Source organism: Dipodomys ordii, unplaced genomic scaffold (genome assembly GCF_000151885.1).
Source record: "Dipodomys ordii isolate 6190 unplaced genomic scaffold, Dord_2.0 Scaffold25, whole genome shotgun sequence".
Lineage (NCBI taxonomy): Eukaryota > Metazoa > Chordata > Mammalia > Rodentia > Heteromyidae > Dipodomys > Dipodomys ordii.
The window spans coordinates 10,480,572-10,504,852 of NW_012267241.1; the positions used below are offsets into that span (position 1 = coordinate 10,480,572).

The 24,281-nt window shown below is 33.9% G+C and overlaps 1 protein-coding gene across 6 annotated transcripts in view; it reads left to right on the forward strand.

Moving 5' to 3' along the window:
• The window catches only part of Nol4 (nucleolar protein 4), a 275,830-nt gene that overhangs the window by 229,450 nt on the left and 22,099 nt on the right, over positions 1 to 24,281 (forward strand). For all 6 annotated transcript variants that reach the window (XM_013014852.1, XM_013014853.1, XM_013014854.1 and 3 more), the window contains one exon: positions 20,729 to 20,909. In XM_013014852.1, coding sequence (XP_012870306.1) covers positions 20,729 to 20,909 — 181 coding nt within the window. The remainder of the gene's footprint in view (positions 1 to 20,728; positions 20,910 to 24,281) is intronic.

A 24,281-nucleotide genomic window follows, 5' to 3' on the forward strand; every position in this document is an offset into this window, starting at 1 on the left:
AGCGAACTAATTAATTTATGCATTTGTATTCTTTTAGCAGAAGCTGAGAAATGTGGTTAGACTTCAAAGATAAATTCCAATTTGTTCTTTAAAGATAACTTTTCTCATTTTTTAAACTTTTCCTTGTGAATTACTCTGTTTTATTATTTCACTGCATCAATAAGGAAAATGATTACTAGTAAATTATTTTTAAATACTTAAGGTTTATTTAAAAGGTGCATAGTAAGCAGTCTTTTGATAGTAAATAATTTGCTCTGTACAAGTGGCACAGAATGAAGTGGCAAAGAATGAAGCTTTACTGAGAAGTTACTAGTGCCAGATTCTGCTAGTTAACAAGTGTATTTTAAATTTAACTTGGATATTATACTAGTGAATGTTAATTGTACAAATCAAGGTGTTTTGTTATGACATTTACATACATGCATATAATGTGATTTGATCATATTACTCTACTATTTCTAAGATACCATTTTTTGTTTGTTTTTGTGTAGCTGTTTTCTTAGGTATCTAAGATCCCTTTTAGCCTCCTCCTTTTCCCTAAGGTATTTTTAGTCTCCATTTACAAATGAATACGGTAAAATATCTTTTCATAATAAACTCTATTCTACTGAAATAAGTGAAATTATCATGATACATGAATTTTTAGGGCTGTGGCCCAAATGATTTGAGAGCCAGGACAGTTTTGAGCAGTTGGCCTGGGGACCAAAGAAAGGAACCAAGAGGTGACTATATCTGAGTCAAACCTTGAGAAATGAAGATGGGCAGGCAGGAAAGCTAACAGGATAGCATGCTTAGGCACATAGACATGTCCAAAGATAATGGTCCAAAGTCTACTGCTAGGAAATGGTAGGATTCCTGACAAGAAGTGAAAGAAGATGGAATTGGATATTGGGATGTTGTGCAGGCGTTTTGGGTATCCTGGGAAGTCATATGAACCTTAAGCCCTTGCCTGAGGAGACTGGAGAAAAAAAGTAGCATTGCCAGGTTTCTAGTAGATTTCAGAAGGCAGGGTTTTAGAAGGTGTGAATGAGAGTCTGGGAAAAGTGAGGTGCTGGCACAGTGGGTGGTGACTTTCCTACCACCTCTAATTTTAGGATTCCTGTTTAAATTCATTGTTGCCTAAGGCTGAGCATATACTTAAAAGTAATTATGACAATTTGTAGCCACAAAATAATTGCATAATTAGAGGGCACACTGAATGTCAGTGATTTGGGAATGCCTGTCCTGTGTAAGACAACATAGCACAGCTTCATTAAGAATCAAAGTTTAATATCTTTCAATAATTTAGCCCATACACCAGCATACAAAATTACATTTTCTATGTTAAATATATCTTATCAAATCTCACTAAACAGATGTTACATTTTTTTTTACTAGCCAACACATTTCTCTTTTTCAAAAAATAGAGTGGAGTCTCCACATATATCTACCTAGTGATGTAGCCACATAATTTCCTCATCTCTCAACAGTACCGTGAGACATGGGTGATCAAGTTCCTTCCTCTTTTCATGGGTGTGGAATCTAAAATTTAGAAAGTATTCTAACTTTCCCCTAACCTCTCTGGATTCTTTGAGAAGATGGAAAGAAACTACAATTTCTTGATTCTATTGTCTTTTCATTACATGTTCTACTTTACCATTGGATTTTAAGAAATGTCCCATTAAATTATTTTTAATTTTAATCTAGGTTGATCTCTGTTTTATGAGGTTATTAATTTCAATGGGAGTTTAAATGACAGATGAGTAGGTGGTTTAAATTCAGAGAGAAAAATTCAACATGATATGTTGATATACTTTTGATGCCAAAGTCAGAGAAACATATGGTTTACTGAGTTCTTCTAAAGCTAACATCTTTCTTAATATTATTTTAAAAACCAATTATTTTAGGCTTAGCAGATAAATGAAGAATCCAACATACTTGGTTTATGTCACACATATTCACTTTGATAATTTACTTCTTATAATTTGTTCATTCCTTATTCTCTCTTTTTCCATTTTATCTGCCCACTTTAAAAATCATTAGTTACTATGAAACTGCAATATTATTTGTATTGAGAAAACCAAACCAGAATCACACATTTATTATGCAGCTAGATAATAGTACCTAGCCTGAAAAATTGGGTGCCACTTACTGAACAAAGAGTTTATGATGTTTGACATTTATGAGATTTATGATGTTTGGTGTGACTTGTGCTAATTACAAGGAGACTATAGGCCTCAGAGAACACACATTTCCCTTAATTTCTCTGCATGCTGGTAACTGAGTGTTTCTGCATAGCTAGATATTTCTAGGCTGCTGAAGATTTGCCTAAGAAGAAGATCCATCTTTGTTTTCTGTCCAGTACCCTTTACTTTATCAAGAATTTTTTTTGTCTTCCATAGGCCTAATTATGTACAGGACCCATGTTTATACTTGTTCATGCTCTATTAATGACCTATGAAAGGGAATACTTCTTATCATTTTAGTTTATCAAAGCTATTTTCTAAGAGCCATTTCCTGCACTTTCATAAAGAAATAAACCATGCTTATGTGGAACAAAAATTATGTCACATTGATTTATAAATTCCTTTTAATTATTTTTTCCTGGACACAAGCTATCTCAAAATAGCATTTTTTTGCTGATGAAATTAAAAATTCTACTGATATCACTACAATAGGACCATATCGCTTCTCCAGTAACATGTTGGGTCCTTGTTATTGATACTACTCTGAGTGTTTTACTTAAGAAAACATACTGTACCCTCTGGCCACAGGTGCTCTCAATACATAGCAGGCTGGGTCACTTTTTCATCTCTGGTATTATGATTAGCCTCCTAGTCCCAGTTCCTTTATGAAAATCTAAGTGGCATTTTAATAGAAATGGTGTTTCTGACTACTGGATAGAGACCAGAAAACCAAAGTACAAAGTGAGGTTGTAGCTGAAGTATAAAGTTCTATAATGAAATAGCTCATTGTGAATTATCTTAATCTGAAATACATTCTGACTTTTTAAAAATCTTAGTAATTAAGTTAATAAAGCCATCTACTTTACTAATTTTTTTATCTCTACCACAAGATGCATCAGAGAAGAAGAGATTACCTTGATATAAAGTACCTCAACTGTGACAAGGTAGAGGTAAAAAGTAGACTTGACTTAAACTTTTATATTTTAGAGAGTTAAAACCAGTGAGAGGTTTTGAACATGTATTCAGTATGTTCTCAGAGTTAAAATACATCAAGATCATTAATACATATCTTTTCAAGAGAAGAGCTTCTTTTTCTAAATTACTTATATATAAAATACTACAGAAACATTTAGTTTCATAAAATTTAATTCTGTACATTGATCTTATATTTACCATTTCTGAGGCTGTGGGTTTGATACACAACACACAAACACACACAATTAAATTATTTAAGAAAAAGACATGATGTTAATTTTCAACTAGTTTTTCTTCCTTCCTGCCCGCTTGCCTGCCTGCCTTCCTGCTTTCCTACCTTTGTCTTCCTTCCTTTCTTGTTTCCTCCTCTTTTGCATCTTTCCTTTCCCTCTTCTTTTTCCATGAGTTTCCTATAAATTACTATAAATAGTATTTTTTCATTAAAAAAAGAAAAAAGATCAATATAGTGCAAATAAAAAATAGCCTTTGATTGTCCTGAATAATGAAAATCAGAATGCTTCATAAATTTCAACCCTAATGTCATCATGCATTCAGTTCATAGCATGGGATAATTTGAATATTACTTTGGATATAGACTTCAGAAGGTCACATTAGTTTAATTCAATTGCTTTTTTTCTACCATTAATTAGTGTGTATGAAGCAAGTTTGAGAAGTCCAAGGAAGCTGTCAAGCATTGTCTGAATCTCAGTTTGTGGGAAGAAAATTTCCTTTCTTGGGAACTGCTTAGGATGCATGGGATTTCTTCTGTCCTTCACGTGGGATCTTTAAGTTGGGTGTGTTTTTGAAAACAGGAGACCTTTTCTGTAATTCAAAGTATTACATTACTATCTTGAGCCCTATTGTATTGGTAGTTCACAGCCTACTATCAAAATTTGTCCAGGATATTTCGGATATTGTGATCTAGGCTTAAATTCCAAGTTCTTTATTACTCAGTTGTCAAAGCAACATTTTAAATGCATATCAACATGTACAGGAAGCATATTGTACATGGTCATGCCTGTGTTTGCAGTTATTTTACACATATAATACATATGTGGTAATATGCCTTCGCAGTATTTTCTCACTTAGAATTTTCAAGCATTTCACAAAGGAGAATATGTTATTATTAATGTTTTATTATTCATACCTGAACATTGCACAAATAGGAAATGCAGTTCCTCCTTGCTGGTCCCGTTTTCTTTCTGTATGAAGGATTCAAGGTGTGTGAGTGGGAAGCATATCCAAACTCCTAATTAGTTTTTTTTGTGGTCCAGTTGTTCTCTGCTTGAGGTCCAACTCCTTGATATATTTGCAGGTCCATCTTGAGGAGCATGTATTTTAAGATGCAGCTCATAGACTAAACTCTTGTTCACAAATGTCCTGGTTTTCACATAGCAAAATAGCTCTCAGCACCATGTAGTTTTGTACTTGATTATGTACTTAGCTAAGATTGTAGAGCCTTCTAGGTTGTATTTTGGAATGTTTTCAATTTTATATCGCCCTTGAGGATCAAGAGAGCCAAGTATCCTCCAAATATAGACTGGATGAGAGTAGTACTTAATAAGTATCTATATATAGGCTTGATGTAACATGGCAAAAAAGTTCAATCTTAAGGAAGGAAAAAGCCCCTTAATAAGATTTCTGCCAGCACAATAATAATGCCTGAGCTAGGGGATGGTAACATATGGCCAGACAGAGAGGTAGGCCTTGGGATTAATGTTTCAATTTAAAATGCAGTAAAAGAACCCAGTAAACATGGTGTCTGCACCAAATAGAGAAAAAAATAATCAGAGGCAATGGGATAGGAAGCAAGAGTGTAGGCTGCAGATCAGACAAAGAGCGTCTCAACATTTAGTTCTTTGGCCACAGTGGCTTTTACACTACTCCGTGGGGGGGTGGGGGGGAAACGAAGACAGCTATGAGGTTTCTGACAAAGCAATTATACAGTAGCACAGATGCAGGGAGCTGACCTGACATTTGCCCCTGGATAGTTGTCATAGCAGCAGGCTGAACGGAGCAGCTTGATACAAGTGCCACTGCTGGCTTTGGAAACAGTTGCACAGTCATTTCAGTACATTGGAACATGAATATGCGGGAAGGAATATCATTTCCTACTCTTTTTCTGTCTTTCTCCTTTATTATGCGACTGTTGGTTAATTTTTATATACTCATTTCACAGGAGATTTGTGTCTAGAGGGAAAGGAAATTATATGCCTCTGACAACCTATTGTAGCACTATGCATCACAGCAGATACTGTGTATCTAGATACTGTGTGTCCCCCAAGGGAGAAAATATTTTAGAAAATGTTGTTAACAAAGGAAAGAATTTAATGTCATAAACTGGATGCAGCATATATATTTACATACATATACACAAACATATGTATACACATATGTGTATATACATATTTGTGTATCAGTATTCTGCATATAATTTTCATTCAAGTCACAAATGCACACATATACCTGTTTATCTGTGTATTGTACATAAAAGATGACTTTCAATATGTAAAATGTGATTTGCATATATACAAATGCATTATATAAACTTAAAAGAAAAATCATTGTCAACCTACTAAAGATGGCTTTGGGATCATTGCTGGGCAGTCATTTGCATTTTAATAATATTATTTCTATTTCATTAGCCTGATTTTAGCATTGATGTAGAAGGCTATATGTTCCTATCTTCCCTGTGTCTGTATATTTTCTCTTCTTGCAAGGATACAGTCACGTTGCAGTGGTACCTAACCCATCCAAGAAAAGAGGTAATATAGTCATCATTAGGCAGATGTTATCTGCAAAGACTCTATTTCCCAATAAGAAAGATTTCCAAGTACAAGGCATTAAGACTTTAATATATTTTCTTGAGAGGTCACAATTCATCCTGTGTATAAATTTCCTCAGTTCCTGTCATTACTACTACTGAAAACATTCACCCATCCAACATCCTGTGATGTCATAACTCATTTCTTCATCAAATCTTATCTTTGTTCATTAGTATTAACATAATTTTTGTACAGATTTATGGAGCACAATGTGATAGTTAAATAGATGCATAATGTATAATGTTTAGCTCAGTTTAATAAACATTTGCATCTCTTCAAACATTAGGAGCACTTTCATTCTTACTTTAGTTATTTTAAAATATAGCTCTAAATTCTAGTTATTTTAAATCATTTGTCTGCCCCTCTCCCCTTGATCCTACCCCAATGTACCTTGCTTCAACAAGGCGAGAAAAAATTGCTTCAACATTCTGAAAAGAACAAAGATAACATAAAAGCAATTAAGAAAACCATTCATTTCTTAGTATATTGAAATCAGAGGAACACAGTACTTATAATTTTGTTTTTGTGTCGTGAGGCATAATTTTGTTTTTGTTGTCATGGGGCTTGAACTCTGGGCCTAGGCACTGTCTCTGAGTTCTTCAGCTGAAGGTGAGCATTCTACTACTTGAGCCACAGTACTACTTCTGGTTTTCTGGTGGCTAATTGGAGATAAGAGTCTCACAGACTTTCTTGCCCAGTCTGGCTTTGAACCATGATCCTCAGATCTCAGCCTCCTGAGTAGCTAGGATTACAGACATGAACCACCGATGCCCTGCACTGTACTTATGAATCAGAAAAAAGGAAAAAGTAAATATGATACATGTTTGAATGTACAAAAGATTTGTTTGGCTGAAAATCAGGGCTAGAATCTTTGTGATACAATTATGAGATATTTATTAAAAGGCAACCAAAGAAATCATTTACAATGAAGAATATCTAGAATGACACATCCTAATAATGCATAATTCATAAAATGAATTTAAATTGGTTGAGGAAGGAATCATAGAACTCAAAAGGAAAAGACAAATGTTAATCAGTGACCTTTAATTTTTCTTATGTTTTCTTTGCTTCATATAATGTTTGAGATGTTCATATTATACTCTATTATTATTTTTTTGTTTATCTCTACAATACTTGAAAAATTTTAATATATTTTATCATAAAGATATTGTTCAGAGGGGTAACAGTTACACGAGTAGGCCAATAAGTACATTTCCTATCAAGCATTGTTACGCCCTCCTTTGTTTTTCCCCTACTGTCCCTGGCTGCCCCACCTCCCCAACCCCTCTTTCCTCCCCCCTGAAGTTGTAAAGTTCATTTTCAACATAGTGTCTTGTACATCTCATTGTTACAATGAGTCAACCTGTATCCTTGTTTCAGCATTTTCTTATTTCCCTTCCCTTCCCCAAATTAGAAAAATGTATAAACAAGATGCAGGGCACGAGAATCAAACACAGTGAAAACAGATTATTACAGACATTAAGAAAACCCTGTTTACATGATTTTTTTTGACAAAACAGTGTCCTTTCTTCAGCCTAATGCTATGCATCAGAAAGGTTAGAGGGTTGGTCCCAGAATTGTACTGCACTCCAGAATGAATACCTTATTCATTCAGTCTACACACGGAGATGTGCCCTGTTATGCCTTTGCAAGAGTACATAAAAAGCAAGGAGTAGACAGACAAGTTGTAGTTCATTTGTATAATTCAGACTCTTAGAAATTAAAAAAATATATTAAATTCCTTGTGAGTTTGATGCTGAAATGAAAAAAAGGCTTATCAGCACATCCAGCAGCTTGTACAATGTGTGGGTTGACACAAACAAACAAATCCTATCAAAGGAAAGTTCTCAAGTAAAGATAATACAGAATAAAGGCAGATGGATTCTATGTAGTTCCATTACTTTTTGTCTTGTTTAATTTCATTTTAAATGCTATATTACGATACAAGAACTCCCTTCTGAGTGACTAAAACATGTTTGGAATTGAAGTAGTCATTTAAGGCTCTTAGTAAACTTTAAAAATTAAAACAACACCACAAGATAATGGCTAAAAAATATGCTTACTCTTAGGTACATCTATCAAACCCTATTAGCATCCATTATGTGATCTTCCATGTACTAGGAAAACAATAGGCTATTTTTAATTTGAAATCTAATTGTCTATTGGCACATGGTTTTATATTAAAAATAACTATTGGGTAGTTTTAATTTTTTTGTTGTGTTTTGTTTCATGGTGCTAGAAAAATGAACTCAAGGCAAGGGCTCTAGTATTCTAAGTAAAGCTATCTTCCACTTTTTTGTTTCTCTTTATTTTTGTGGCCTTTTTGCATTGGTTATTTTTCAAGATAGGACCTTACTGTAGGCCTGGACTGGGCTGAAACTCTGTTCTCCTATATATGCTTCCTTCAGTCACTAGGATGACAGCTGTGCTCAGCCATTGTTCTTGCCAAGTAGGTTGGTATGTAAAGCACTGGACATAGTGTCAGACCTTTAGTTGAAATGGTATCTCCCAGATATTTAGGACTTCCTACTGTGATTTCCCATTCTCTACTCTCCAAGAAGCTATGAATAATGGTTTGAGCCACCACACCCAGCATGAAAAAAGTTTTATATCAAGTATGCAATGTATTCTGTTCGTTGTAGATGTACCTGTATTGTGTAAGTGTTTCTTCCCCCATAATCCTATTGTTCTGTAAGGGCAAGGGTCTTGTCTCTTTTATCTGCTGGTATATACGCAACACCTAGTTAAATGGTTGGCGTAGTAAATAGAAAGTATTCATTGAACATGGTTTAAAGTTTTTACTTACACCAAGATTTAGATTGTAAAAGGCCTCTTCCTGGCTTGTAGACATGAGATAATGAAATGGGCTGTGTTAGATATGGCATCTTTCTAGCACAGGAGACTGGTTAGACACAGGTATCATGAACCAAGATCAAGAATTCAGAAAGCAGAGAAAATGATGGCTGGAAGAGGAAGAGAGGGAGAAGATAAGTACATAGTTTTGGACCTACTGAGTAAGAAGAAATATAATATCCAGTAGGATATGAAAATATGGGCTTGGGGGAAGGTCTTCATATTTGATTGAGATTTGGGAGGGGAACTCATATACATACATGTTTGACTTTGCAGAAGTTTCATAAAAAAATCAACTAGAAGCAAATACAGATTTGGGTATAAATTTCCTACAAAAATTATTGTCACCATATGTATTGTCACAGAATCTTAAGAGATATGAAATACTGCTTTACAAATTCAAATACTGTTCAAGAATATTTGTTTTACATTTGTATATTTTAACACCTAATATTAATTACTGTTTTGAACAAGCTGGATTTTCAGTGTAACTGGAAGTAAAACTGTAAACATTATGTCTGATAAATGAAGAAGTATGCCAATAATGCTATGTATCTTCTGATAAATAGCAGAAATAGTGATGCTTCTTCTAATAGTGATATTCATATGCCCAATGCCCACAGCCAAACTGGAAAAAATCATTTTCCAAGCCTAAATAACTTATAAGTTGCCAAAACATTGTTATTAAGGAAGGAAACATTACAAAAAAGCATCCTAGTTATTTATGTGTAAACAGAGCATTCGCATATATTCAAGCTTAAGTGATGTATTTTAAATTCATCACTGGATTATTTATTCTTAGATCATTTCATGTCAGCTCATGCATGTTCTTTTCAAAGTCTAATTTCACATTAATATAAAACCATTATCACTCAGTGATTCAAACATCACCACATTGATGTCTTTTCTAATTACCTTAGTTTGACAATTTCATAATTAATATACTTGAAGTGCCAAAATGGATGGGCAATTTTTGCACCCAGCTTAAATTAAATTATAATAACCTATAAGCTTTCATTGCAACATGTAAGAAGAAAGATCTCAATTATATGACTCTTTCCAGATACAGTCCCAAAGGAATTATGTGTACTATATGATTGGTCATAACGTTTATTGAAAGAAGCTATGAAGGAATCCATTATGCCAACTGACACTAAGAAAGGATTATTTTTTATTCTGCTTATTCAACCATGTTGGCACACCTGGTTCTAATTTTGAGACCATCTATGATTACTTTCCAGCATCAGTATTGAAATAGCATCATTAGTCAAGTTTTTCTACCTGCTATAAAAGAAATGTGAAAAGATGACTAATTTCTATTGTGTCGAGATTTTATTTTGCAGAAGGTTCATAGTATTTTTCAAATATCTGCCTCCCAACTGAGCTTAATTTTCTTAAGTCAGTCAGTAATGAGAATTCCCAGCATCATACTTAGTGATTTCTGTGGCCAATAAATCGTATCTGATAGTGCACTTTTAAAGTACTTGGCCAGAGTTTTGTTGCTTTAGGGTCATATAACCATTTTGTGACCATAAATCTAGCCCCAGTTTTAAAATAGCCTCATCTTGTGCTTTTAGAAATACGAAGGGAAAAAAGTCAATTTGTTTTCTTAATTTATCTTTTAAAATGTCATACATTTTTTTATTTGAACTACATTACCACAAAAAACAGCATTATTATCTGATTTTATTCCAACATTGTCCAATAATTTATGCCAATAAAGAATAAACCATATATGTATATGTGCTTAATATAGATATACATACATATAATATAAAATATATAGAACATAAAATATATAAATCTGTATAGTCCTATTCATGTATCATAGAGCTGATTAATTTATAAAATATGCTCCATTTTCTCCCAGGGTAACATTATTCTTCAGATAGGCACCCGAACTGTTCATCTTGTTTTCTGGATATTGCCATGTCAATAGGTTTTTATGTACTAGCTTATGGTTAGTTGCTTTAAAATTTTCCAGTATGTTTTTCAAAAATTAACACAAAAATTGTGCTAAATTTCTTTTTTAATATTTTTATGGTAAAGATACTGTACAGAGGGGTGTCAGTTACATGAATAAGGCAATGAGGCATTGTTACCCCCTCTTTTGTTTTTCCCCTACCCTTCCCTCCCCAATACCTTCTCCCACCCCTGCCCAATTTGTAAAGTTCATTTTCAACATACTGTCTTGTATGTCACATTGTTACAATGGGTCAACCTGAATCCTTGTTTCAGCATTTTGTTATTTCCCGTCCCCTCCCCAAATTAGAAAAATATATATACAAGATGCAGGACACCAGAATCAAATACATGTTATACCATGGGGGAAGAATATACAAAAGAAACAAAAAATCACATAGTATATAAAGATCAACAGAGACAAAGAAAAAAATCTCTTGTGTCCCTATCTTGATGTTCATTTTGCTTACCATCATCTTATATGGTCATATGTACATAGCTTTTGACCTTTTCTGCGTGTCTGGTAAGATTATCCTACATGTAAAATTTCAGTTACAACTTTAGTATGTTTAAGCTAACAGAATTCGATCAGTATTACTTTTAAATACTTTGAGATACTTCTTTTAGGAGAAATTCTAAAATGATTTTATGACATAATTGTATTGGAACGCTTTTGAGTTTTTTTTCCATTTGTATATATTTGTTGTCAAGACTTTTAACATAGCAATCCAGAACCAAAGACCTAATTAATATACCAGATAAGTTCTTGTTGTTTGCTAGAATATCTTTTGCTATTTTACCTTCTTGCATTTTTAATTACATACTGGAGATAAGATTGCACAATTTCTAATAAATATGTTCTGCTTGTTGATGTAAGGGTTTTTGAGGATAGATTACAGATTTCAGGAGGAATATATGGTCAATTAATCTGCAATTTATTTATTAAAGAGACAGATGATAGATAGAAATATATTTTCTTTAGTTTTACTTTTGTTTAAAACCATTGGCAAGTCTGATTTATCAACATAATATTTTTAGATTTTACACTTTAACATTTATTTTATTTTTAAAAAAATTTTAATTGTTTTTATTGTGAAAATACTGTACAGAGGGGTTACAGTTACATGAGCAAAGTAATGAGTACATTTCTTATCCAGCATTGTTGGCTCCTCTTTTGTTTTTCCCCTACCATTCCTTCCCTCCCACCTCTTCACCTATACTCCCCACCCCCACCACACTCACCTAAATTGTGAAGTTCTTTTTCATATAACGCCTGTTTTCACTGTATTTGATGTTGGTGTAGTTTGGGGAGGGGAAGGGAAAAAAACAAATTGTTTAAATAGGGGTACAGATTGACCCATTTTAACAATGAGATGTATACTTAAACATTTTTTAAGTACTAAAAATGTAAAGGTACATTTGTTACTCAACATTAGATACATATATTCACTTTTTGTAAATCATATTCAAAAAGTAAATTGCAAGCTGACATCAGAGGCTACAACAATTTTAATTGATGATAAACCTTCTACGTAAGGGTGCATTTATATGGCCAGAAAATGAAATTGTTAAGATTTCTTTTAGTTCATGATATGACTGGAGTGGGAAGAGCAGAAGGGAAATAACAGACATCTTGCAGAACATTTTTACTCTGAGAACTTTGTCCTCTAGGACAAAAGAAGACTCAAAAGGGAAGGGATGGTAGGGGAAAAACAAAGGAAGAGGTAACAATGCTCGATAGGAAATGGACTCATTACCTTAATCATGTAACTGTAACCCCTCTGTACAGTATCTTTACAATTATATATATATATATATATATAATTCTTAAAGAGAAATTGACATGAAAAGTGATTTTTAATAAAATACATGCGATGATAGGGACAAAAATGTGAAGAATGAAATAAAAGCCAAGGACTTTCTGAGTGTTTCTCAAGTATGTGACAAGGACAGTATTGACAGGACTTAGGGTTTCTGGGTAGCAGTATAGGAGAAGGAAAAACAGTTGCAAGTGATGTATTAACTAGAACAAGAATCATTGATAATAGCACAGGCAGTATTTCTTAGTTTGAAATTTTTAAAGGGGGTGCCTGGAGGAAAGAAAAAATGAATTGAATACCAAAATGTTAAATTTAATGTAACAATATGAGGAAATTCAATTGTGGGCTTCAGAGTAAAGTCTGGGGAAGATTGTAGAGTGGACACGGTGAAGACACAGTGAAAGCACACCTGTGTTAGAATTGCCACGTCAAGTGATGCAACTTTCACATCTGAGGGAGTATTGCAAAAAAAAAAAAAAAGTTTGAAAAGATTGTTTAATCAACAGGTCCCAATTATAAAAGATTGCTTTCCAGATGTTTTGTGGTCTTCTTATGTGGACTCTGTAAAGGAAGAAGAAGGAAAAATGTATTATTATATGTTTAGGAGAAATCATTTCTTATTCCTAAAATATATCAAGATATAATGTTATAGAAAGCAAGGTGGTATTATTTTATCAAAATTGAAAGACTTTTATGGGGCAAAAAATTACTATGATACAACACATAAAATGTGTTTTGTTAGATGTTTTGAAATCATGTTTTAAATTCTAAAAATACTCATTTAAAAATTCATTTTTGATGAAGGGGAGAATGGAGTCATAATCTGGAATGCATGGGTTGAGCTAGATAGGGGAGAATGATATGGAGAAACATCACTCAAGATGCATTGTACTTAGAAACTGATGTGTTGAATGACCACTCCTTTGTACAACTGCTCAAATACAATTAAATATAATTCAAAAAATATTTTTGTTGTAAAAACCGACAGAGAAAAGTTTTTTTTTTTTAAATTCAGGGTGCTTTGTTTTTGTTCTGTGGCACTGTCTTTAGCTTTTTCACTCAAGGCTGGTCTTCTACCACTTGAGCCACAGATCCGCTTCTGGCTTTTTAGTGGCTAATTGGAGATAAAAGTCTCATGGACTTTCTTACATAGGCTGGCTTCCAGTAACAATCCTCACGTCTCAGCCTCCTAAGTAGCAGGCATTACAGGTGTTAGCCACTAGCACTTAACTAATGCATAGTGTTATTGGGCAAAGTGTGACATTTAAACCTGAAGTTCCTATAAACTAATAGTTCCCAAATTTGTTTTTTACATTTCATTTGTAAATTTATATGCAATTTTGTAATGTACTATTGACATTTTTGAGAGATCATACTTACATAATACATTTATTCATGAATATATATCCCAGAATTATCAAAAGTATATCTGAAATATATTTTTAAGATAGATCATGATGTTTTCATATATGTGAATTGCATGGAATGGTTCACTCAAGTTAGCTAATATAGCCATGATCACTTATGTGTCAGTTATTGTGTTGAGATGTTTAAGCTTAATAATTTTGATGTGTGCGGTACTTGGACTTGAGATGTTTAAGCTTAACTATTTTGACGTGTGAGGTACTTGGATTATAGTCACACTGATTTGAAAAGATCTCAAAACTATTATTCTTGCCTATTTGAGATTTTATGACTTTGATCCACAGTTCTCTGTTTCTTCACTTTGCCAACTCCAGCCCCTGTTGTTCATTAGCTCGTTTATAAGATTCTACCTTATGAGATCAAACCTTTGTTATTTATGCATATTGCACTCATGTGTGTAAATATTGCTGTGTAGGAGAATCTGTTAAAATACTCACTACTCATTTGTCTACCAAGAACTTGATCAGATTCTGGTGTAGACTTCTGATTTGGGTTTACATGAGAAACATTTATAGTAAGTCCTCCATTGTTTCAATGTTTGCCATTACATTATCTGGAGATTTGGTCAAAACATGACTTTCCATTTTCTCTTTCTGCCTCTTGGAGAGCACAATTGCAACTTGAGATCATAGTCATTTGTGGCTAGCATGCGTGAAAAACCATAAGGAATGCTCCTAATTGTGTCAAAGAAATCACTTCATGGGTTGCATGAGCAGGGATGGGAGTGGGAGGGGTGGGAGAGAGAGAGAGCCTTGTATTGATGTCCTGAAAAATCTCCTCTTTATTATCCCAAGTAATAAATCCATTTGCTTGAAGTGCAGACCAATTTTTGTTAGGAAGAAAGGCTTCTAAATAAGAGTGCTGGGTCTCTCACCTCTATGAATTTTCCTGGGAACACTTAGATATGTACTTCCTATCAGAGCACTTGCTAACAAGTAAAAGGAAAGGACTTTTTAGAAGGTTGATGTTTTCCTACGGCTTAGGTAAGTAATAAATTGCACTTACTCACCCCATTTGTATTAGCAAAGAAACAGAGGAAATTTAAAACTTTTTAAATGAAAATGTTCCAATCCACGTCCTGAAGACTTACCTCTGTAATCCTAGCTACTCAGGAGTCTGAGATCAAGAGAACTGCACTTTGTAGCCACCCTAGGCCGAAAAGCCCATTAGACTCATCTCCAAAATAATCAGAAAATACTGGGCTAGAGGTGTGTCTCGCATGTTAGATTACCAACCTTGAGTAAACAAGATAAATAAGAAAGCAGTCCTGAGTTTACTTCCCAGAATGTCAAAGTAAAAAATAAAAATACGGAATCACAGGAGAAATCTAGTAATACTATCTTATAGACAATTTTGGCAAATTTCAGTTTGCTTTTTATCCAAATACTGTTTTGTAGGAAAAAAGAAAACCCTAGTAGCTTTACTCAAAGCTTTTCACCTTTAAAAAGCTTATCAATACTCTACTTGACCATATCACATGATATTCTACCAATGTAATTCCATATTGAAGCATAAGTGCCATGCAAAATCCAAAGGGCTATACAACTATAATTTTAAATGCAAGCATGAAATGTGTGTATTATTAAATATAAAGTTATTTGATTGGAGTTTTCTGACTGTATTTACAGACAATAAAAGCTTAATGAGAATGTAAAGAGTATTTAATAGATAGGTGGTAGAGGATCCAAAGTGTAAAAAATAGAAGACTTGAGGTAATGCACAAAAGTTAATGAAACATTTCCATGTCAACAGACTGCCAAAAAGCTAAGTAGAATCAGTTCCATTACAAGTTAAAAAAAAAAGTCCAAAGAAGTCATTCAGTAAATGACTCCTGAGAATCAAATCGCTCCATCTGGGAACCAAACTTCAGAACAGCTATTTGTCTCTATCCAGTTTCTAAAGTAGAACCAAAATGAGTATAAAACCAGGTTTCTCAGTGTATTATGGGTAAGGAAAGACATATCCTAGGCCTTTTCCAGACTTGTTACTCATCTGTAGGTCAACATTTGTCTTCCTGTAAGCCCATTTTAATATGTGAAAATTTATAATTACGTATATACTATGTGTGTATATTTGTATAACACTTATACATTACAGGGTTTGAAACTCAAGTCCTTGGATCTGCTAATCAGTGTTCTACCATTTTAATTGCATGCTAACTCCAGAACCTAAGGCCAGAATTAAATAATAAAAGTCATCCCCAAAAGATTTTTTAATTGGTTTTATGTTTTTTATACTCAAAGGAAACTGTATCTACAATGCACTAAGCAGTCCCTAATGCTCTGCTGATGGTCATTCAATGATTGTCCCTATCTTATTTTAAAGCAGTTTTCTAAAATTTAGAAATACTTCAATAAAATTTAGAATACAGATTTAGTTTTAATTTTTCTTGTTGATGAACAATATGTATTTTACTTGCTTGAATTAAAGATTTACAATTCGAAAAAGGCTCTTTTTGCAAACTACTTTATAGCCATCCAATAGACAAACTGGTGGCTATAAAATTGTTGAAAATGAATAACTATTAAAGATACTTACACAGGCAAAATATCACCCAGGAGAATATTCATATATTGTGTCATTGAAAGTTACTATTCTTTGAAACCCATAATCATAATCACTCACAATAAAAGTATGAATTAATGTTGTATTAAACTTTTGCCCAAAGGACATTACAGATCAGATTTTATTGGAAGTATCCCACAACCTATAGTGGACTGCCAAAAACATTAATAATGCAAATCTTTTTTGAATACAAATAACCTCTGTAAAGTCTGCTTTGATTATTAATGGGATTAATTATCTGCCTGCTCAGTGCTGTTATTTTCATTTGGAATAACAGTTGATAATGAAAGACCAACTCAAAATTTTAAAATAACACATTTAATAATACAAATTAATTCTTCGATATAATCAAGAAGAAAATATTGCAGTGATAATGTCTTCACCCTTACTCAATAAAAACTTATTCTGTGAAGGTATTTTATTGACACTTTCAAACTGAGAGATAAATTCAGGTTTTATTATTTCTTCCAAGTTATTTTCAGACCTTGAGAGGTGGAAACGTTCATGGTGAGCCCTATCCCAAGACCCCCAAATTGCTGACTTTCAAAATTCTAATAGCTAAATGTATTTGCAGATAGAATATTTCCCAGCAGGGTAATTTCCATAATGTTTTTGATGCAGTGATTTGGTGAATACAAAGCTGAATAAAGCAAAGATGGTAATCTGCTTAAAGAGGAAGGATGCTGTCCTAAAACAGACCTACATGTCCTCATACATAATCATAGGAAGTCTCTGGGGCATTTTCCCTAAAAGGCAGGCAAACCCATGGAGGCCAACTTAATAATCTACTACTTTGTGATATATATATATATATATATATATATATATTCCATAGCAAACCCGTGTGAGTTTTTCAAGCTTCACATGACTATAATAAAATACTTGAGATAATTTCCTTGTAAAAGGTAAGGTTCATTAAGCTCACATTTTAGAAAATGGTCAGCCATGCCTGAGTCTTCTCATTGCTTTGGGGAGGAAGTCTGGCACTCCACATGGAAGAGTATTGTTACTATGAAAGACTATAGTGCATGAGATATGGTCATCATTGGTTTAACTGTTTTCTATTTTCTCCAGTGATAATAAGATACAATTTAGTAAAATCATATGCAAACACAAAAAAGATTCCATTTACAGTGGTTGGCTTCACACTGCACTGGCTGCCATGTTTCTGAACCACCACTATTGCTTGGTCCATAGTACTTATTCACAGCAAAGTGGTAGTTACTATGATTATTTATTTACCTTAGACCTGCTGATTATAATATGCACTCCAGCAACACTGGATTTCTATAACTACATTATTGAAGCTCTTTTGCTAAAAGGTAGTAAATGCTGTCTTAACATCCAAAAATCTCAAAGCAAACAAATATATCTAAAAGTCTCCGTGGCCAGAGGTCATTTTGATAGACTCTATATCCTCTTTTATAGCAAAGAAGAATTTAAAAGTTTCCTTCTTAAGGTATATATGAAGGAAAAAAAGCTTCCAGAATTAAAAATAATAAAAGTATATTTTAAATTTAAAATATATTAAAATAATAATAAAAACCTATCAAGTTTAGTTCAGCACAGTAGAATTGTCATTTTCAGCATATTTTTCTTTAGCTGGTTCCTCTGTAAGACAGTTTCTTCCATGGAAATGTGATCCTGTAGTAATGCATCCAACAAGTGAATTCTATGGTTTAAATGGCAAGATTTTATTGTGTAATCAGAGTTTTTAGTTCATATGTCAACTCAGTTCTGTTTGTATTTGCATTATATAAATTTCAGATGCATCCTAATTGTTTCAGAGGGCAATATTTGGCAAATAAATTTCTATTGTAATGTATTTGCTGTGCGTATAATTGTCTCTAACCTTTAGATTTGCATGTCATCAAGTTCCAGATTTTTTTTAAAAATCTGAGTATTTGTTCTTTCATAATCTTATTAGAAATGAAGAGACAAAAGCTAAAGATTACCTGTCTAGGGGCTGGGAAGGTAGCTCAGTGGTAGAGTGCTTGCCTTGCATGCATGAGGCCCTGGGTTCGATTCCTCAGCACCACATAAGCAAAAAGAAAAAAAAGCTGGAAGTGGCGCTGTGGCTCAAAATGGTAGAGCACTAGCCTTGAGCTGAACAGCTGAGGGACCATGCCCAGGCCCAGAGTTCAGACCCCATGACCAGAACCCCCCCCAAAAAAGATTACCTGTCTATTGGCTACACCTGAGTGAAATGGTGAGCCTTGAATGGGGCACTTAGAGTTGAATCCATCAGAGAACCAAGAACAAAATCACCACGGTGATGCTGTTAATCCTGGTGCTGTTTTTCAGGAAGTGAAAAATATTTTGCAATATTCTGGCTTCATAGAGTATATTTATTTCCTATTTTGTTTCCTGTTTTCTAAAAATTGGGGGCACCAAAACATGTGAAAGTAATTTGTTTCATGAATATAGATAGTGTTCAAAATATAAGAACTTCAAAGGATTGGATAGGTTGACATGTGCCTGTTAATGGAAACTATGTGGAGGCAGAGATTAGAAAGCAAAAGTATATGTCTGAGACAGGCAGAAATGGTCAGATAAGTTGATGTTAGGCAAAATGAACCCCAAGATAAGGACTCAAATGGTTTTTCTTTCTTGCTATTGTTTCTAACATATTTATAAGATGATTTCTTTTGCTTTGTATGGCCCTCCCCCATGGTATAACCCCTGTTTTCACTGTATTTGATGTTGGTATAATTTGTGGAGGGGAAGGGAAAAAACAAATTGTTTAAATAGGGATACAGGTGGACCCATTGCAACAATGAGATGTACAGACGTTATGTCGAAAATCGAATTTTACAACTTTGGCAGGGGTAGAAGGGATGGGAGGGTAAGGATGGTAAGGGGAAGCTAAGGAGGAGACAGCAATGCTTCAGAAGCAATATACTCATTACCTTGCTCATGTTATTGTATCCCCTCTGAATGGTATTTTCACAATAAAGAAAACTTACAAAAAATAAATAAATGTTTCAAAGAACTTAAATTTTGTTAAGTATTTCTTCCCCTGGAAATTTCTCTTCATGCAATTTTAAAACCTAATCTGTTTCATAAAAGTGTATTTTCAGCATAAAATTTAGCATCTCAACAATTTCCAAGAGTACAATGCAACTACATGCCAATTGTTATACAGAAAATTTCTGTGACAATTTCCCATTGCCACACATGAGTGAGATGCTATACCCAAGATACTCATCTTTCCCACATCAGCATTGGAAACCACATGCTATGTTTCAGATAATCTAGTATATATAATATATAGAAATAGAATCATACAAACTTTGCTTTGTTTTTAATTTTTACCAGTCCTGGGGCTTGAACTCGGGGCCTTGACCCTGTCCCTGAGCTTCTTTTGCTCAAGACTCACACACTACCACTTGAGCCATAACACCACTTCTGGCCTTTTTGTTTATGTAGTACTGAGGAATTGAACTCAGGGCTTCAGGCAAGCACTCTACCACTAAAGCCACATTCCCAGCCCTGCAATCTTTGCTTTTTGAAAGTTATTTTTAACTGTTATTATAAAGGTGTTATTATAAACTGTAATTCAGAGGAGTTACAGTTGTATACGTCAGGCAATGAATTCATTTCTTTTTGGACACTGTCACTCTTTCCCTTGATTTCACCCAGTTTTTCCCTCCTATCCCTATGCACAAGGTGAGTTCATTTTCAAAATAGTTCTAGTGAGTATCACTCCTGCACAGCCTTTGCTTCTTGATGACAGCCTATGTCACTTAGTATAATGTTCTGAAATTTCTTCCATAGTATAGCATGACTGCGTACTATTCTTTTGTGTGTATGCACCATGTTCCCTCTATCATTGCTCTACTAATAGATAGGTTGCTCAGATGTCTTGGCTACTGTGAATAACTCTCTTGATGTGACTTTATATTCAGTTGGAACTAATCAATTGTTCACCTACACTCTGTACACAGTGTTATTTTGCTTTTTTTTCTTAGTTTTTAGCCAAGGTCTGGAAAGTATGCATATGTATGTGTTCACTTAAAATTCACTGTTTAGAGTTCTCTTATTCAATGCAGAGGTATAAATGACAATAAAATAATCCTTTTGACGGTGAAATCACATAGTGATAAGATAAATAATGGAATGCTGTCTGTCATTGCAGGATGAATCTGCACCAGCTGACAAACAGTGTAAGTCAGAGACCACGCAGGCTACTTACTCAACATCCACTGTTCCAGGCTCACAGGAGGTGTTGTACATCAATGGAAATGGGACGTACAGTTACCATAGTTACAGAGGGCTAGGAGGAGGACTGCTGAACCTCAATGATGCTTCCAGTAGTGGTGAGTCTTTATTATCGATTGCATTCGGTGTGTTCATTTGGGGGTGGTAAATATTTTTCAACAGAAAGTAATTAGAATGTGTTAGAAGTAATTGTCAATGCCAGTGTGGTTTAAAAAAAAGGACATTTAAAACATATGTCTCCTCTCATGGACAGCTCTCTCTTTTGTTGTTCCTCTAAGAGTAGCACTTGGAACTGGGAAGGTGGCTCAGTGGTAGAGCGCTTGCCTTGCATGCCTGAGGCCCTGGGTTTGATCCCTCAGCACCACATAAGCAAAAAGAAAAAGCCAGAAGTGGCGCTTTCTGTCCCCAATGCTATAATGTACTATTTGTCAAAAATAGTGAAACATTTCCTTGGTGTTCATAAACGTTTTTGATTTGGAAATTCTGAAGAAACAGAACCTTTGTCACAGAGAGACGCACTCATTTCTGATTAGGAGCATGCAAAGTGAAACAAGGCAGAGTCCCATGTCCAGCAATTTCTTAGCGATAATGGAGAAGTCCACCAGCAGTGAGTGGTGTCTCTTCCAGGACAAAAATGTTTTTAGGATTTTATTTGAATTGGTATGACAAGTTTTAGAGTTCCAAGTCTTAGGCAAATTGAGGGATGTGAATTTTTAAATTTCTTTTTAAATGATTATTTTACTGTAAGGATGATTCCAGAAGGGTTACAGTTGAGTATATAAGGTAAGGAGGACATTTCTTGTCAAATAGTGTTACCTGCTCCCTTGTTTCTGCCACTTTCCCTCCCCACCCAGACTTCCCTCTGCTGCCAAGTTGTAAAGTTCATTTCCAACATAGTGTCTTGTATCACTGTTACATTGATTTACCCTTTGTCCTTTATCTCACCATTTCATTATTTCCCCTTCCCTCCTCCAAACTTGTTAAATGGGTATATAAGACACAGGCTATCATAATCAATAGGGGATAAACCAAAGGGGGAAAAACGAAAGAAAAAATAACTTCACATAGTACACTAAAAAAACAAGAAAGAAGAAACAACAATAAAACCCTCTTGTGTCCATATCTTGGAACTCATTTTGATTAGCATGATTTTATAGGGACATATGTATATAGCTATTGAGCTATTGTGATCCTTTACTATGACAATCCAAGACATACACTAATTATTACAAATGAGGGAAACCATGGAGCCTATGTTTCTTTGAGGCTGGCTTACTTTACTTAGTAAGATTTTTCCAAGTCTTTTCTTTCATAAAGTTTTTCTTTGAAGAGTTATAAAAGGAATTCTTGCTCAACGTGTCATTTCATGAGTACAAAATATCTTAATCAATGTCCCTCCTTACATCATTTTTAACTTATCCCAACCCTACCCATGTGATTGCTTGTAGAAATGCAGAAACATTCAAGTGAAATTTGATAGTATTTGGAAAAAACTCAATATGCATTTAACACTTGACCCAATAATCTTGTTAGTATTCAGTGTCAAAAGCACATTGATAACTGTATGAAACAGATATATATTCAAGAATAGTCATTACAATGTTATTTTTAAATGCAATGCAAAGTTTCATCACTTAAAAAGTTCATCAATAGATGTCTGGTTGACTACTAGAATATATTCAAACAAGAACATCACATTTATCTATGAAAAATAATGAAAAAATCCTTATATATTATTATGCAGCAGTCTCTGGAGGTGAAAACAGGTGTGATTGCTAATATTTATCAAATAAAGATTTCTAGAAATGGATGAATAAACCATAATTTTAAAAATGTTTACATAGAGGTAAGAATGGGAATTATAAAGGGAGTCATAGATTCACAATTCTTTGAATATAGTTGGGTTTTACATATGATTTTGATAATTTAGCTTTGGAACACTAGCATGTTTGTACAATTATAAGACTTAAAATAGGAAGAAAATGATAGATGTGAAATTTATTTAATTAGTTACTGACATAGCTCCATAGACTGAGTCTTTCCAAAGTAATTTCAAGTATCATAACTTGTTACCACCAAGTGTTTAAACCAGTGATAAAACCTTAAAACAATTTTCAGTAATCACATTATTATTTTAAGAAAATTGCTTCTGTATTTTGGTTTAAAACAAATTTGCAATTCAGTTGGAGTCAGTGAAAGTTAATCAAAAGCCTATAATATTGTATTTGAAATGGTAGTGGAACTGAATATGTATTTTTTTTGCTTTAAGAAATATACTTTGTGTCTCCACTGAAAATGCCTACTAACGAAGACTAATTTGAATTTGATCATTTGAGGTAGATGTGTTTTGTCTTTATTATAGTTGAGGAGAGATGACAGTGTGAAAGGAGACATGTTGTTAGAAAAATCACTTTTCTTTACAAGCTAGAAATAAGCCAGGAGTGGGCTCAGGAGTGAGTATTCTGGAACATTAGATTATTTGCTGTACTCTAAAACTAAAGGTCCCCCACAGACCAGATCTCTGATGTTCATCTCTATCAGTTGTCTTTAGTTCAAAAGAATTGTGTCTCCAATGGAAAGGAGAAAAAGCAAGATGTTTCTTTGGGAAAGAAATTAAACTTTCAGGTATATAGTTGGCTCTAAGGGGCTAAGGGATCTTTTCTAGGCAGTTAAAAACACAATGTTAACAATGATCAAACAAAGGTTTATATAAATGGACTGTAACTCTTAATTTTTCTCCTCTCACTGGGTCTTGAATTGAACTTAAAACCTCCTGCTTCTGTTTGGCTTGTCCATTCCCGGCTGGCACTTAGTCACTTGAACCATGCTTTTTAGCTGGTAAATCGGAAATAGGAGCCTCATGGACTTCTATTTTCTTTTTATTGTCTTGGTTGATTTTGAACAAGAATCCTCAAATCTCAGCCTTCTGAGTAGCTAGGATTACAGGAGTAAGCCAGTTCCCAAATTCATCTTTCTAAAAGGATAGATTTGTTCACATTGCATCACTATTTGTATCTTTTACTTGGGTCTTCATTGTTTGTAAGGAGATAACATTATCCTGCTCTTTCTGCCTTAAGATCTATGACTTCTAAGTTTCTATGAACTGTTTTCTGCTCTAAGCAATTATTTATTGTCCATCCTTTAAAAAATCAGATCATTCTAGTCATGCATAGTTATACACATTTAGTGCATCCTGATATTCTGCGAAGAATATAATGCAGGACATGCATCTACACACAAGTATACTACTTTAATGTCTATTCTTGAATTGTGTAGTTTGGAGGAACTCAAGAGTCAGATTGGAAACATTCCATCATTACCAGGTATGCAATACTATAAATTTACAGTTTGAATGTAGAATAATGTTATATTGAGATAAATTTTTTGGAAGATTTTCCCCCAGATGCCTCAATATCATAGAAAAGTAGAACCTGGAAAAAAAGTTGAGGATTCCTTTTAATTCAATCTCT